Here is a 12,592-nt window from a genome sequence, read left to right as displayed (position 1 = left end):
AGGTTAGTGTTGGGAAGCTTAACTAAAAACAAAAGCAAACAGCTCTGAAAATGGACCGGATTGAAAATGAGTGAAAAGCAGCTATGATGAAAAACTATTGAACCTCAGGCTCACTGTAAGCTCGTTGTTCTTTGTCCTTGGACGTGAATAAATCAAGAAATAAGTAAAGCAACGAGAGGTGTCTCAAGATGTTTGGATAGTACTGTGGAAGGACTTGACAGTTCATACAGAAAGCATAAATATAATTTGTTGGAATATAAAAGACCGAGTGTACAATTTGTCTGTATTAAAAAATATATAAACTGAGATTTTATTAAATAAAATAGTATTTAGCTAGTGGATCCGTGCCTGCTTGTGTTTTTTCTGTGCTTCTTTTTATTCAGCTGAAAGCTGAAGCTGAAAGCTGTCTCTCCAGGCTGGTCATCAGATAAAGGCAGTGCGCCTGGCTGACTGATAGTCATGCACTGCCATGAGAATAATGAGACTAATTTCCCTAGCAGATGACCGATAACTCCCAACAACCTTTGTGGAGGAGGGAAAAATGCAGTGATTTCACAGGCACTGTTATTCAGGATTGTTTTCTGCAGCGTGCAGGTTAGAAAGAAAAGGTTGAATGTATTTAGTGGACCATTCACAGCTGAGTGTGTAACCTGGTTTTTCCCTCTGATTATCTCTGCACATCTCTGAATATGAAATAAAGATGATGAAATTCTAATAAACAAAACTGCATTTTTTACAACAAGTGTTTTCCTAGCTGCTATGTGCACAGATGCATTTTAGTGCTCCACTTTGTGTCTGTGTCTGCCACTGAAACTGCATCCATGTGAACAGCCTGGAACAGAGCTGCAGTGGTCTAGCATGTGTGCTGCATAGTGGACTCATTGTAACCATGTGCCTTCTGTTTTGTGACAGGGATGTAACTGCAAAAGGCCAGCGGCTCCCCTGCCAGCTCCACATCCCAGCAGACAAAATGAAGGAGGAAATTCCACTCACATGACCTCGCACCACAAGTCTCCATCTTCGTCCGGTCTGAAGAGCAGGGCGACGTCTTAAAGGTCTCCTCCTTCTGTCAGCTTGCTCGGTAACATTTAAAAGGACAACAATCACTGCCCTGCAACACCTGGACAATTTACCTTACGACTGTTAACTACAACGACTGTTCTCCTGCTATTGCCCTTTCCCTCTTTTAAAGACATATTTTTTTATAATAAATGTTTATCCAAATATATCTATATTGAAGATTGAACTGTGGAACCCTGAAACTGAGTCCAGTCCCTGAGATTTGAATCTAACCGAATTCTCGTCAGACATTTTTTTGGATTAAGAAATTACTTACAGCTATGGATCTTGTAGGTTTTTCTATCAGGCTGCATGTGTTCCTCAGCACATGCCTGGGACTGGAGTTTTTAGGTACACCAGGTCAGTGGGCACGCTACCTCCGCTGGGATGCCAGCACCCGCGGTGACCTCAGCTTCCAGTTTAAGACAGAGGCCTCAGACGCACTGTTGCTGTACTTTGACGATGGAGGTTACTGTGACTTTCTACAGCTCTCAGTGGCGGAGGGACTACTGCGGCTGCGCTTCAGCATCGACTGTGCTGAGACCACTGTTGTGTCAGACAGACGGGTAGATGACAGCAGCTGGCACTTTGCCACCCTGAGCAGGTACAACCTGCGCACAGTGCTGGTGCTGGACGGCCAAGCCAAAGCAGGCGAGGTAAAGCCTCAGCGTCAGTTCATGAAAATAGTCAGCGACCTGTTCCTAGGTGGAGTGCCTCAGGATATCCGCAGCGGTGCACTTACACTGCCTACAGTGCGAAACATGCAGCCCTTCAGTGGCACAATCGCAGACCTCAAATACGGCATCTCACAGCCCCTGTTCCTAGGAAGCCTTAACGTGCCGCTGGAGTCGGAAGGATGGTGCACCGTGAACCCGTGTGAGAATGGTGGGATGTGCACAGTGGTGGACGGAGAACCGGTTTGTGACTGCTCCAAAACAGAATACAAGGGCCGCTTCTGCAGCGAAGGTAAAACACCTAGAAATCCTGCTGCTATTGATCCTGAAGGATTTAGACAGGACTAAAACTGCTAAAAAGTTTAAACTTGGCGTGTCAGCCTCTCAGTATCCTGGCGGTTGGTAGCGACGTCTTCCAGGGTATAGTTATGTTCCCCTTTTCTACTGTAATGAGACTTTATTTGAAAGATCTTCTGACATCTTCTGTTTCTGAAACAGCGTTTGTGTTAGCATGTGGCTAATAAGCAGTGTAACCCCGCCTATATTCTTACTCCTACGTGGTTTCGCTCTAAGAGGCAAAGCTGAACTAGCTCAAATAAGAATGGGCTTTAGCTGGGACAGTATATAGCCGACTTTAGTGAAAATAACTTCATAATAAGAATGTTAAAACATTGTCCTTTTGCACATAACTTGGCTTTTTTCCCTCCGCTGTCACAGCAGGAATCTGGGCGAGCGTGTGGATGTGTTTTTGTATGATTACACCATAAAATCAGAATCTAATCCAGCCACAGCTAGTGAAGTCCAGGTTAATGACATCGGCCCTGCAGGCAGTGATAAGGATGCCTTTCCAGAGAACGGGCCCCCCCGAGTCCCTTTTCTTTACCCAATCACACGATGGCAGGTGCTTTATATCACATCCTTTTGTGCTGACAATTTTGCTGGAGCTGTGTTTCAATTGCTTTACAGATGTGTGTAGCCAGGGTGAAATTGATTTCTATTTAAAGAAACCTCCTTTACTTATTTCCTCCCTACAGGCCAAATAAAAGGCACGTTGATTGACTTTACATAGAAACTTCTTGTCATTTGATAAATCCTGAGCTCCGAAAATTCGCTTCTTTCTCTGTGAACAGTACCACTGGTACATGAAATAGATCCCAGCACCTCTCCTTTTATGTGCGCTGAAAACTCTTTCCATGAATTTAATTATTCACAATCAATACACATTTGTCCAAACCACCATCCTTCAGCTACTAAGTAGACACAATAATCTGACTCCTTATAAGATAATCAATACCACTTAGATGAAAAAGTCCCTGGACTCTTTTTTTGTTTAATTAATTTAGATCAGATGTCATTTAAATACATTTATTCTTCTCTTTTCCTCCGTGTTTCGTAGACTTTGGCGTGCTTCTCTTAACCTTTCACAAATATAGAATTTCCATCCCATTTGGGCTGATGCCACATCCCCAGCACACAGACAAAGGCCAGGGAATCTGGAGTTTAAAGATTAGACTCTTTTAATCTGTCTTCGAGGTAGGAGGAGGTATGAGGGCTTTCCTTTTTCTCTCTGTCTTGGTGGTAGCTCAGCTGCTTTGCCTTTGTACAGCTGATTGAAGGAAGGCATTTAACTCACATGGAGGGAAGAAGTGTTTGTGCATTGATTCGTGTCTTTTGGTTGCTTTTGAGAACTGGAGAAGACTGCCTAACGTTTAACATCATGTGCAGAGTGGAGGACTGTCTGCTTGAGAGGGGAAGCCACACTTTCTGTATACTGACCTGTCTGCTCCCAGAGCCAGTCCAATATATAAGAACATTTTGTTATCCTGCTATCAGACCTGTTATTTGCCTTCATCCTTTACTATTTAGAAGATTTATAACAATTCTAAATGGGACATTTGGGCAGGGATCTTTCAGAATTTAGTTTAGTTTCCATTTAGTTTCTTGTTTTTTGTCTTAAAGCCTGATTCTTTGGGATGCGTTTGCTGACGTTTCCTACAATATGGTTTTTACATGAATAGAATGAAACCTATAAAGACATGTCTGTAGTCTCAGCTCAGGGAAGCATTTGTCCAAGTTTGTTCTGTCTTTAGACTGATGGATTAAAAAAATGATGGTAACTTAAGATAATGAATATGATAAAGGTGACGTCAGAAGATTATATTGCTGTAAGAGAGAGAGCCCACTTTTGAATCTGTTACCATCTAACCATCTGTCAAAACTGGCACAGTTTCAGGAAACAGAAGCAGATCAACACAGGTACAAGTTTCTCTAGTTTTTTTTTACTCAGAATATTTTTATTGAACAATTGTGGATAAAGTTAACAAAACAAGAGAGAAAAAGACGAAGGGAAACATAAAAACAGGCTACACTGAATACAAAACAGAACTTCTCACGTTGGAACATAAAAAACATACAATTAACAAAGCGTTTCTCTAGTTTTTAAAACACATGAAGGTGGTGTAATAGGTGGTGTAATAGGTGAAGTAGTAGGTGGTGTAATATGTCGTGTTATAGGTGGTGTAATAGGTGAAGTAGTAGGTGGTGTAATATGTGGTATTATAGGTGGTGTAATAGGTGAAGTAGTAGGTGGTGTAATATGTCGTGTTATAGGTGGTGTAATATGTGGTGTTATAGGTGGTGTAATAGGTGGTGTAATAGGTGAAGTAGTAGGTGGTGTAATAGGTGAATTAATAGGTGAAGTAATAGGTGGTGTAATAGGTGGTGTAATAGGTGGTATAATAGGTGGTGTAATAGGTGGTGTTATAGGTGGTGTAATAGGTGAAGTAGTAGGTGGTGTAATAGGTGAATTAATAGGGGAAGTAATAGGGGAAGTAATAGGTGAAGTAATAGGTGGTGTAATAGGTGGTGTAATAGGTGGTATAATAGGTGAAGTAATAGGTGGTGTAATAGGTGGTGTAATAGGTGGTGTTATAGGTGGTGTAATAGGTGGTATAATAGGTGAAGTAATAGGTGGTGTAATAGGTGGTGTTATAGGTGGTGTTATAGGTGGTGTAATATGTGGTGTAATAGGTGGTGTAATAGGTGGTATAATAGGTGAAGTAATAGGTGGTGTAATAGGTGGTGTAATAGGTGGTGTTATAGGTGGTGTAATAGGTGGTATAATAGGTGAAGTAATAGGTGGTGTAATAGGTGGTGTTATAGGTGGTGTTATAGGTGGTGTAATAGGTGGTGTAATAGGTGGTATAATAGGTGAAGTAATAGGTGGTGTAATAGGTGGTGTTATAGGTGGTGTTATAGGTGGTGTAATATGTGGTGTAATAGGTGGTGTAATATGTGGTGTAATAGGTGGTGTAATAGGTGGTGTAATAGGTGGTATAATAGGTGAAGTAATAGGTGGTGTAATATGTGGTGTAATAGGTGGTGTAATAGGTGGTGTAATAGGTGGTGTAATAGTGGGCAGGCAGGTGGGTTTACTTCTAGATGGGCCCAACATAACTGTTACTCTCTTTGTTAAGCCTGTTATTGTTGCATTATTATACGCAGACCACTTGTGTATATGAACTGGTTCCTATATTGTGCTTTCCTACTCTGAGCACTCAAAGCTGTCCTCCGCACTCACTCACATTGGTGGCTTGCATCTTCTTTATAAATAAACTGAGGACTTTGCTATTTGGGAGAGTAGAGCTGCTACTCCTCCACATATTCTCTGTATGTATTGAATGTAATATTAACATGCTCAGCACTTTTATGGATTTGTATTCTCAGAAGTATGATGAATGGACTATAGAATAAATCCTTGGGACTAGTAGTCACCCATTATCAGTCATGTGGTGTGTGTACTGGTTAAAGTGGACTGTTTATGTATATCTTTGAGTGCGCAGAGTAGAAAAGCGCTTTATAAATACAGGTCCATTTACTGTTTACCTCAGCCTTATGTAATATATTCTGATGCAGTGTTTCCGAAATAATGACACCGATGTCTGAACAGCTAATGTGAAGCCAAAAGCTCAGGCTGCTCTGACACATAATGTGCAATGCAAGCAAACAGAAATAATAATAATTAAAAAATGTACGTTAAAAGATTATCATTAATTTAAAGATAAACGACACACACACACACACACACACCTAACAACCTTTTATCTATTGACCCTTGTAGTTTGATAGGCTGCTTTCTCCCGACCTTGATTTGGAGCCTCCATGCTGGGACCCATTCCCATTGTTGATTTATGTCTGGCTCTCCCTCCTTTGCCGATCCGCCTGGCTGCCTTCTGCAGAGCAGTGATAGGTGAGGGATGCAGGGGCCTCTTCCAAACCAGAGAGAATTTAGATTAATTTTTGTTAAGGCATAAATGACATGCTTAATGAGGCTGGCTGGTATGGATTGGTCGATTGGCTGCTTTCTGAATACATTATGGAGAGAAACTGATATCTTACTGAAAGTAAACAAATACAGCTTTTAGCATATATTCTAAATTTATTCTTCTAAAACACGTGTAAATTATTTAGAGATAATGACCAATGTGATTAAAAAATGCAACTAAAAAGAATCTTACAATATAAATATCAGAAACCAATCTTTGTCAAGTTTCTTGTTGGCCTTTTCCAGCTTTTATCAGACAGATCAGTGAAGCAACAACAGGAAAGCAGGGCAGATATGTGGCAAAGGGTCACAGGTCAGACTTGAACTCAGGCCGGCCGCTTTCAGCCATATGGCATGTAGGCGCCGGCTCAATGCACTGAGCTAACCCGCTCCCCCCGCTCCTCTTCACTTTCATTTGTGCTTTAGCCTTTCATTCTCACTCTACTCTGTCTTTGTGAATTATGCATCATCCCAAGCAGAAGGAGACTCAAAGCAGGAGAGATGTACTGTAGTAGTTAGCAGCCAGTTTACTCACAAACAATAAAGTGAATATCTATGAACAAGTGCCATGTGCAAAACATACAAGCCATCAGGTATGCAAGGAATACCACTTTGCACTTCGGAAGGTAATATAATTGTGACAAACATGTCTGTGGTCACATTTGCTAGTTTTAGCAGCTGACAGAGCAGGTGATCTGCTGTCTCCACTTCTGCCAGTGAGGTTTAAGAGCTGGATATGCCTACTTATCAACTTTACTAGCTCTTTCCACTTTTTCCAGCATATTGGGAACAGTAAGCTAATAGGATACATTAGATAGATACATGGTCGTTGTTTAAGTCTTCAATAAAAATTCTTAAAATTCAATATTAGTTTTTCGGCATGTCTGTTTAGGTTTGGCAGAAGATAAGCTGATTCTTTGCTGTGACAAAAAACCGACATCTGATCGATGGTACTTTATTTAGAAGCATGTGCACTTGGTTTTAAACTCATTAAAACAAAGATGCACCTTTGTGTGTTAAAAGTATCTGAGGAATGTGCGATGCAGTAAAACAGCGCTAATTGTTTAACCACTTTAAGTCAACCAGGTTACTGAGAAACCAGTAACTCAGAGGTCGTGCCACATTTTAGCCACATACCAAACAAGCGTTGTTTGAGAAACTAAAAGAAGCAGGTAACAGTGATTTCATTATACTGAGCTACCAGCTGTACTGAACCTGGACATGAGCAGGTAGCTTCTGCTGCACGGCTCAGCTGTGTGTTCATATGAACATGAACCATGGCGGCTGGTGGAAACTTAGTTCTTTAGGTCCCTGAATGGTGAATGTGTGTGTAGATAAGTGGTCAGTGTATTGGTTTACCTTTTGTGTTTCTAATTTGCAGAAAAAAAAATCAGTTAGCCAACAATGATGATAGAAAGTAGGTTTTGAATGCCTCATTAATCACTGCGCTCTCACACTTTTTCCTGTACATCATGAATCATCCCTTTAAGTAATCCACTTTCAGCTCTAATCCTCTCCTATCCTCACGTCACCTTTCGGGTACTGAATTAAAAGCAGCACAACCTTACTGGTAGCTGTGTATCCACTGATGAATAAACAGATTTGTCAAAGTCCTCGTGAATCACCTCAAAGTGTTTAGTAAGTAATTTGTAAAAAGCAATTTCTGAGGTGAGCTGGAGAAAACAGAGAGTGTTCAAAGGTTCCTGATTCGGTAGTTGTATTGAATTAAATGCTACGAGGCTCCCAGTGGACATCTGTGAGTGTTTGACTGGTTTGTTGACTGGAACCTTCATCAAAAATGTATGTGTTCACATCTTTCTCTGTGTCTCTCCTTTGCTGCAGACACACACACACATACATGCACACACACACACACACAGTTGTTGAATTTTACTTGAAATACTCTTTCGGCACTTGGAAAGTTGGATCACCTGATGCTACTGTAGCACATTTTCTAACCCCCTATCTTGTACCACTGATAGTGGTCTACAGTCCAGAACAATCTACTTTGTGAGAGAATTTGTATGTTTGTCCGATGTTGACTAACAAATTGTGCTCCTGAAGCCAGTTATTTCATCAAGTTTGGGCTGCTGACACCTTTTTTGGTACGCTAACTGCTAGCGCTAACAGCTCCCACAGTTTGTGCTCGCTGCAACATGTTTTGCATTTAGATGGTAACGTAATGTTAAAGTGCTTCGTGGTATGCAGTGGTATTGAAATGAAGTTTGCCTCCGATCGGTCCTGGCAAAGCGACCGTGGCTCAGGGGGTTGGGAATCGCATCTGTAACCGGAAGGTCGCCGGTTCGATCCCTGGGCTCTCTGTCCTGGTCGTTGTGTCCCTGGGCAAGACACTTTACCCTACTTGCCTACTGGTGTTGGCCAGAGGGGCCGATGGCGCGATATGGCAGCCTCGCTTCTGTCAGTCTGCCCCAGGGCAGCTGTGGCTACAACTGTAGCTGCCTCCACCAGTGTATGAATGTGAGAGTGAATGAATAGTGGTATTGTAAAGCGCTTTGGGTACCTTGAAAAGCGCTGTATAAATCCAATCCATTATTATTATAAAGCGCTTTCTTCTGATTCTTTGTAGCTCTGATGTGTAATCGGTATACCAGGAAATCGTATATACACTATACACTACCATTTTAGAACACCCCAATTATCCAGTTTTTTATTGAAAACATTTTATTTTTTATTTTAATATCTCATTCACTTACAATGAAAGCATAGTACAAATAACCTATAGACCTTCTAAACTTTTGACTCATCAAAGTAGCCCCTTTGGCAGATATAACAGCTGAACACACCTGTGGCTTCTGTCTACAACAGAAATCAGATATTCTCCCATATCTGTAGCAGAAGTTCCCATAAATGTGGACCTTGTAGGTTGCTTTGGTTTCACTCTTCTGTCCAGTTCATCCCAAACCAGCTCGATGGGGTTTACGTCTGGAGACTGTGCTGGACACTCCATGTTTTCAAGCTCACCATCTTTATTCCTGAGGTAGTTCTGGCACAGCTTCAACTTATGTTTGGGGTCATTATCTTGCTTCATCATGAGGCAAGATAATGGTCGGGTTCATGCCCCGACCTAGTTGGCACCATACCAGAGGGTGCTGCATGAATGCTGTGGTAGCTGTTTTGGTTCATGGTGCCTCCCACTCTACAAGTCGCCGACCCTGGATCCAGCAAACAGCCCCAGACCATCACACTTCCTCCTCCATGTTTGACAGGTGATGACACACACTGTGGAACCATCCTTTCACCTACTCGACGACAAAGATCCTGTGTGATGAACTGAAGATTTCACATTTGATCCATCGGTCCATAATACCTTCTTCCAGTCTTCAGCAGTCCAGTGTTGGTGTTGCATGGCACAGACAAGCCTCTTTGTCTTGCCTGGCTTTCTCGCTGCAACTCATCCTGTCAAACCTGCAGCTTGAAGTCTTCTCTTCACAGTTGAAACAGACTTTCTTACTACGAGCACTGTTAAGCTGCTTGAAGCTGTTGTCCTGTGAGCCGCCATCACATGACCTGATTCAGTCGTGTCTCTGGGTCTGTCAGACTCTTCCTGTCACAGTTTGTTTCATAGTGCAGAAGGAAACTGGACTCACTGACACCTTGACTTTCTTTGCAGTCTCTCTGTAGGACAGACCTACATTTATAAGAGTTATGATGGTCCGTCTCTCTTCCATTGTTAATTGCCTTTTTCTCACCATGTTTGTACCAACACACTGCTTTCTGCAGCACAGTACTGTTCAGCTGATGCTGACGAGGGTACCACAGTGTGTCCAACACTGCTTTATGCAGACAGACGGGGCTGTAAGTAATCCAGAAAGGTTGGAACACCTGTAGGAATTAGTAGCACCAGCTTCCAAGGCTTGAAAGCTGGTGATACCTGGTGATCCTTCTCCCAGGTGAGGGAGCCAATGAAGCATGTGGATGGCAGGATGTTTTCTGGTTCGGCCGTTTCATCCTCTGAGGCAAAGTCAAAATATCCAAAAAGCAGTGACCATGGAGCCTGATGAGAATTCAATCATTTAGATTATAGGTGTCAAACTCTGGCCCGCGGGCCAAATTTGGCCCGCAGCCTAATTACATTTGGCCCGTGAAGCCATACCAAATTACTATTAGAGCTGGCCTACTGGTATTATACAACTAATATATATATTGTTTAGTATTAAGCTTTGCTTGTTCCATATTCAGTTTTTCAGCAAAACTTGTTTGAGTCCATAAGAAAAGATTCATTCTTATATCTGGAGGAAGATTTATTTATTTTTTCAATAAATATTAACGTTAGCCCACGACTTTGTTCCAGTTTTGAATTTTGGCCCACTGTGTATTTGAGTTTGACACCCCTGATTTAGATATTTCTGAACAGACTAAACGACAAATGGGTGTTTGGGTGTTGCCACAAACAATGTTGCTACTCCTCTAATGCTAACTTTACAGCTTGCGGCTCCCATTTTCTGACATTACAATGGCACTCATCAACAGTTAGATGACAGGAAAAAAAGAGCAAGGCTATAGTTTACTTTCTAGAGTGGACCGTTGGGAGAGGGGTGTACCAACACCAGAGGTAGAGGCGTCAACTTCAGTAATAAAATTTGCAAATCCTAGGAAGTGCTGAAACTGCTTCTGAGTCGTGAGGGTGTGCCAGTTCACGGCTGCTTTGACTTACTCCAGATTGGTCTTCATTTGCCCACCCTCAAATACAAAACCAAGTAAGGTGACCCATGGGACTCACATTTCTCTGCTTTAACATATAACGAGTTCTCCAGTAGACTCTGTAGCACATGCCACAAATGGACATGGTGTTTCTTCAGACTTCTGGAAAAGTTTAGGATATTGTAGAGATATACAAACATTAAGAGATAAGGGAAATCACAGCATTAGTGGCTAAAACACTGCAGGGTGCTTGTGAGTCCAAAGGGCATAGAAACTTAAAATACTTACAATTTGTAAGGTTTGTGAAAACAGTGGCCCTTTGAAGTTATTAGAAAGCTGAACTTTCAGAGGGAGTTGATTTTTTTTTAATTGTAATTTGGTCCGAAATGTGGTAATTGATGCATGGCCTGAGACTGTTGTCTTTCTAAGCGACAAAGAAGAATCCTGCAACCACAGGAGAAGAGGATGGTATGTACTCAAGGTGATAGAAGTTACATAATCTGCTGTAGGCAACAGAGTACAAGAAGGAGATCTATGGAAGAATCCTAGGTGGTGGGAGAGAGTGTTTTATCTTTACTGAAGACTGTTGGAGAACATGATATGCTTGTGATACCAAGGATAGGTGGGCTGCTCTGGATTCTGACTAGCAGGTGGAACAGCAGACTGGAGACAATGTGATGAACAAAACAGGCTGAAAAATCTAAAAGATTGCATGCTCATGGTGATTGCTGGAAATAACATGGAGGAGTCTGGTGGTTACTGTAGCGATAATGTGACCATCTATTGAAGATGCTGTAATGGGAGTGTATGGGTGTGTGTTCTTCTGTGGGTACCCTCCATGTCTGAGTGGATGTGTGCTGTATGTTGATATATGTCTGTCTTGTATGGGTGTGTCTGTGTTTGAATTGGGAACAGGACCATGCGTTTCTGCAGAATTTCCTGAGGAAGCTGGTCATTGAAACTGAAGTCTGTCCTGTCAGTTTCTGGTCATGTCTCTTAACCAGTTCTCTTCATCTAAGTTTAGCTGTGTACACATTACAATGCTACTTTCAAAAGAACGTTATTTGGATTTCAGTATATTACAAGACTTTTACAGTTGAGCTTTAGTCATTAAACATGAGGCAAAGGATCAAATGTGACAATCAGAACTTTCAAAAGTAAGTTAAAGAACTATTAATACTACTAATGTAATATAGTAGATAAGAGGAGAAATACACACAAGGTTATTTTGGTCTCCTAACCACATGGAGACAGTCCACCAAATCATCAAGCAACTAAAGCAGTTATTCAGTACAGATGCAATCAGACTGCTGCTCCACACACCTGGACAAGAAGCAAACTGTTAAGAGAGCTGGTTTTCAAATTTGTGCAAACCCTCTCTTTATTGTGCAGGTTCAACACAGGTCATCAGTTCCAAGACTACGGTGCACCTGGAAAATATCCACAGCACTTCACTTGCTCCACATTTTGTCATGTTACAACTTTATTCCAAAATGGACTTTGGGGTGGCTGTGGCTCAGGTGGTCGAGCAGATCAGCTACTGATCGGAAGGTTGGTGGTTCGATCCTTGGCTTCCCCAGTCTGCATGCCGAATATCCTTGGGCAAGATACTAACCCTGAGTTGCCCTCCGATGCGTTCATCGTGTGAATGTAGTTCAGTTTGCACTTGTGTTTAGAAGTGCTTGTGTGAATGAGGCATGTTGTATAGAGTGCTTTGAGTACTCCAGGAGAGTAGCAAAGCACTATATAAGAATCAGTCCATTTACCATTAAATTAAAAAAGTTAAACAAACAGTTTTTAAACATAATAAACCAAAAATTATAACATGTACATAATTATTCACAGCCTTTGCTTAGTACTTTGTTGAAGCACC

At 41.7% G+C, this 12,592-nt stretch overlaps 1 protein-coding gene across 2 annotated transcripts in view; it reads left to right on the top strand.

Annotated features, from left to right (window-relative positions):
* The first annotated feature begins 1,340 nt into the window (after positions 1–1,340).
* Positions 1,341–12,592, top strand: part of nrxn3a (neurexin 3a) — a 197,829-nt gene continuing 186,577 nt past the window's right edge. Inside the window, exons 1-3 of one of the 2 annotated variants that reach the window (XM_085379218.1) lie at positions 1,341–2,025; positions 3,274–3,276; positions 10,948–10,965. In XM_085379218.1, the coding sequence (XP_085235344.1) occupies positions 1,341–2,025; positions 3,274–3,276; positions 10,948–10,965 (706 nt within the window). The remainder of the gene's footprint in view (positions 2,026–3,273; positions 3,277–10,947; positions 10,966–12,592) is intronic. The other variant, XM_085379217.1, reaches the window with a different exon arrangement.

Source organism: Diplotaxodon limnothrissa, linkage group LG19, assembly GCF_057381915.1.
Source record: "Diplotaxodon limnothrissa isolate DT_005_m linkage group LG19, D_limnothrissa_male_GT1.1, whole genome shotgun sequence".
In the NCBI taxonomy this organism is placed as follows: Eukaryota; Metazoa; Chordata; class Actinopteri; order Cichliformes; family Cichlidae; genus Diplotaxodon; species Diplotaxodon limnothrissa.
Note: the sequence above shows the minus strand (reverse complement) of the source record. Positions and strands in the feature narration are given on the sequence as shown.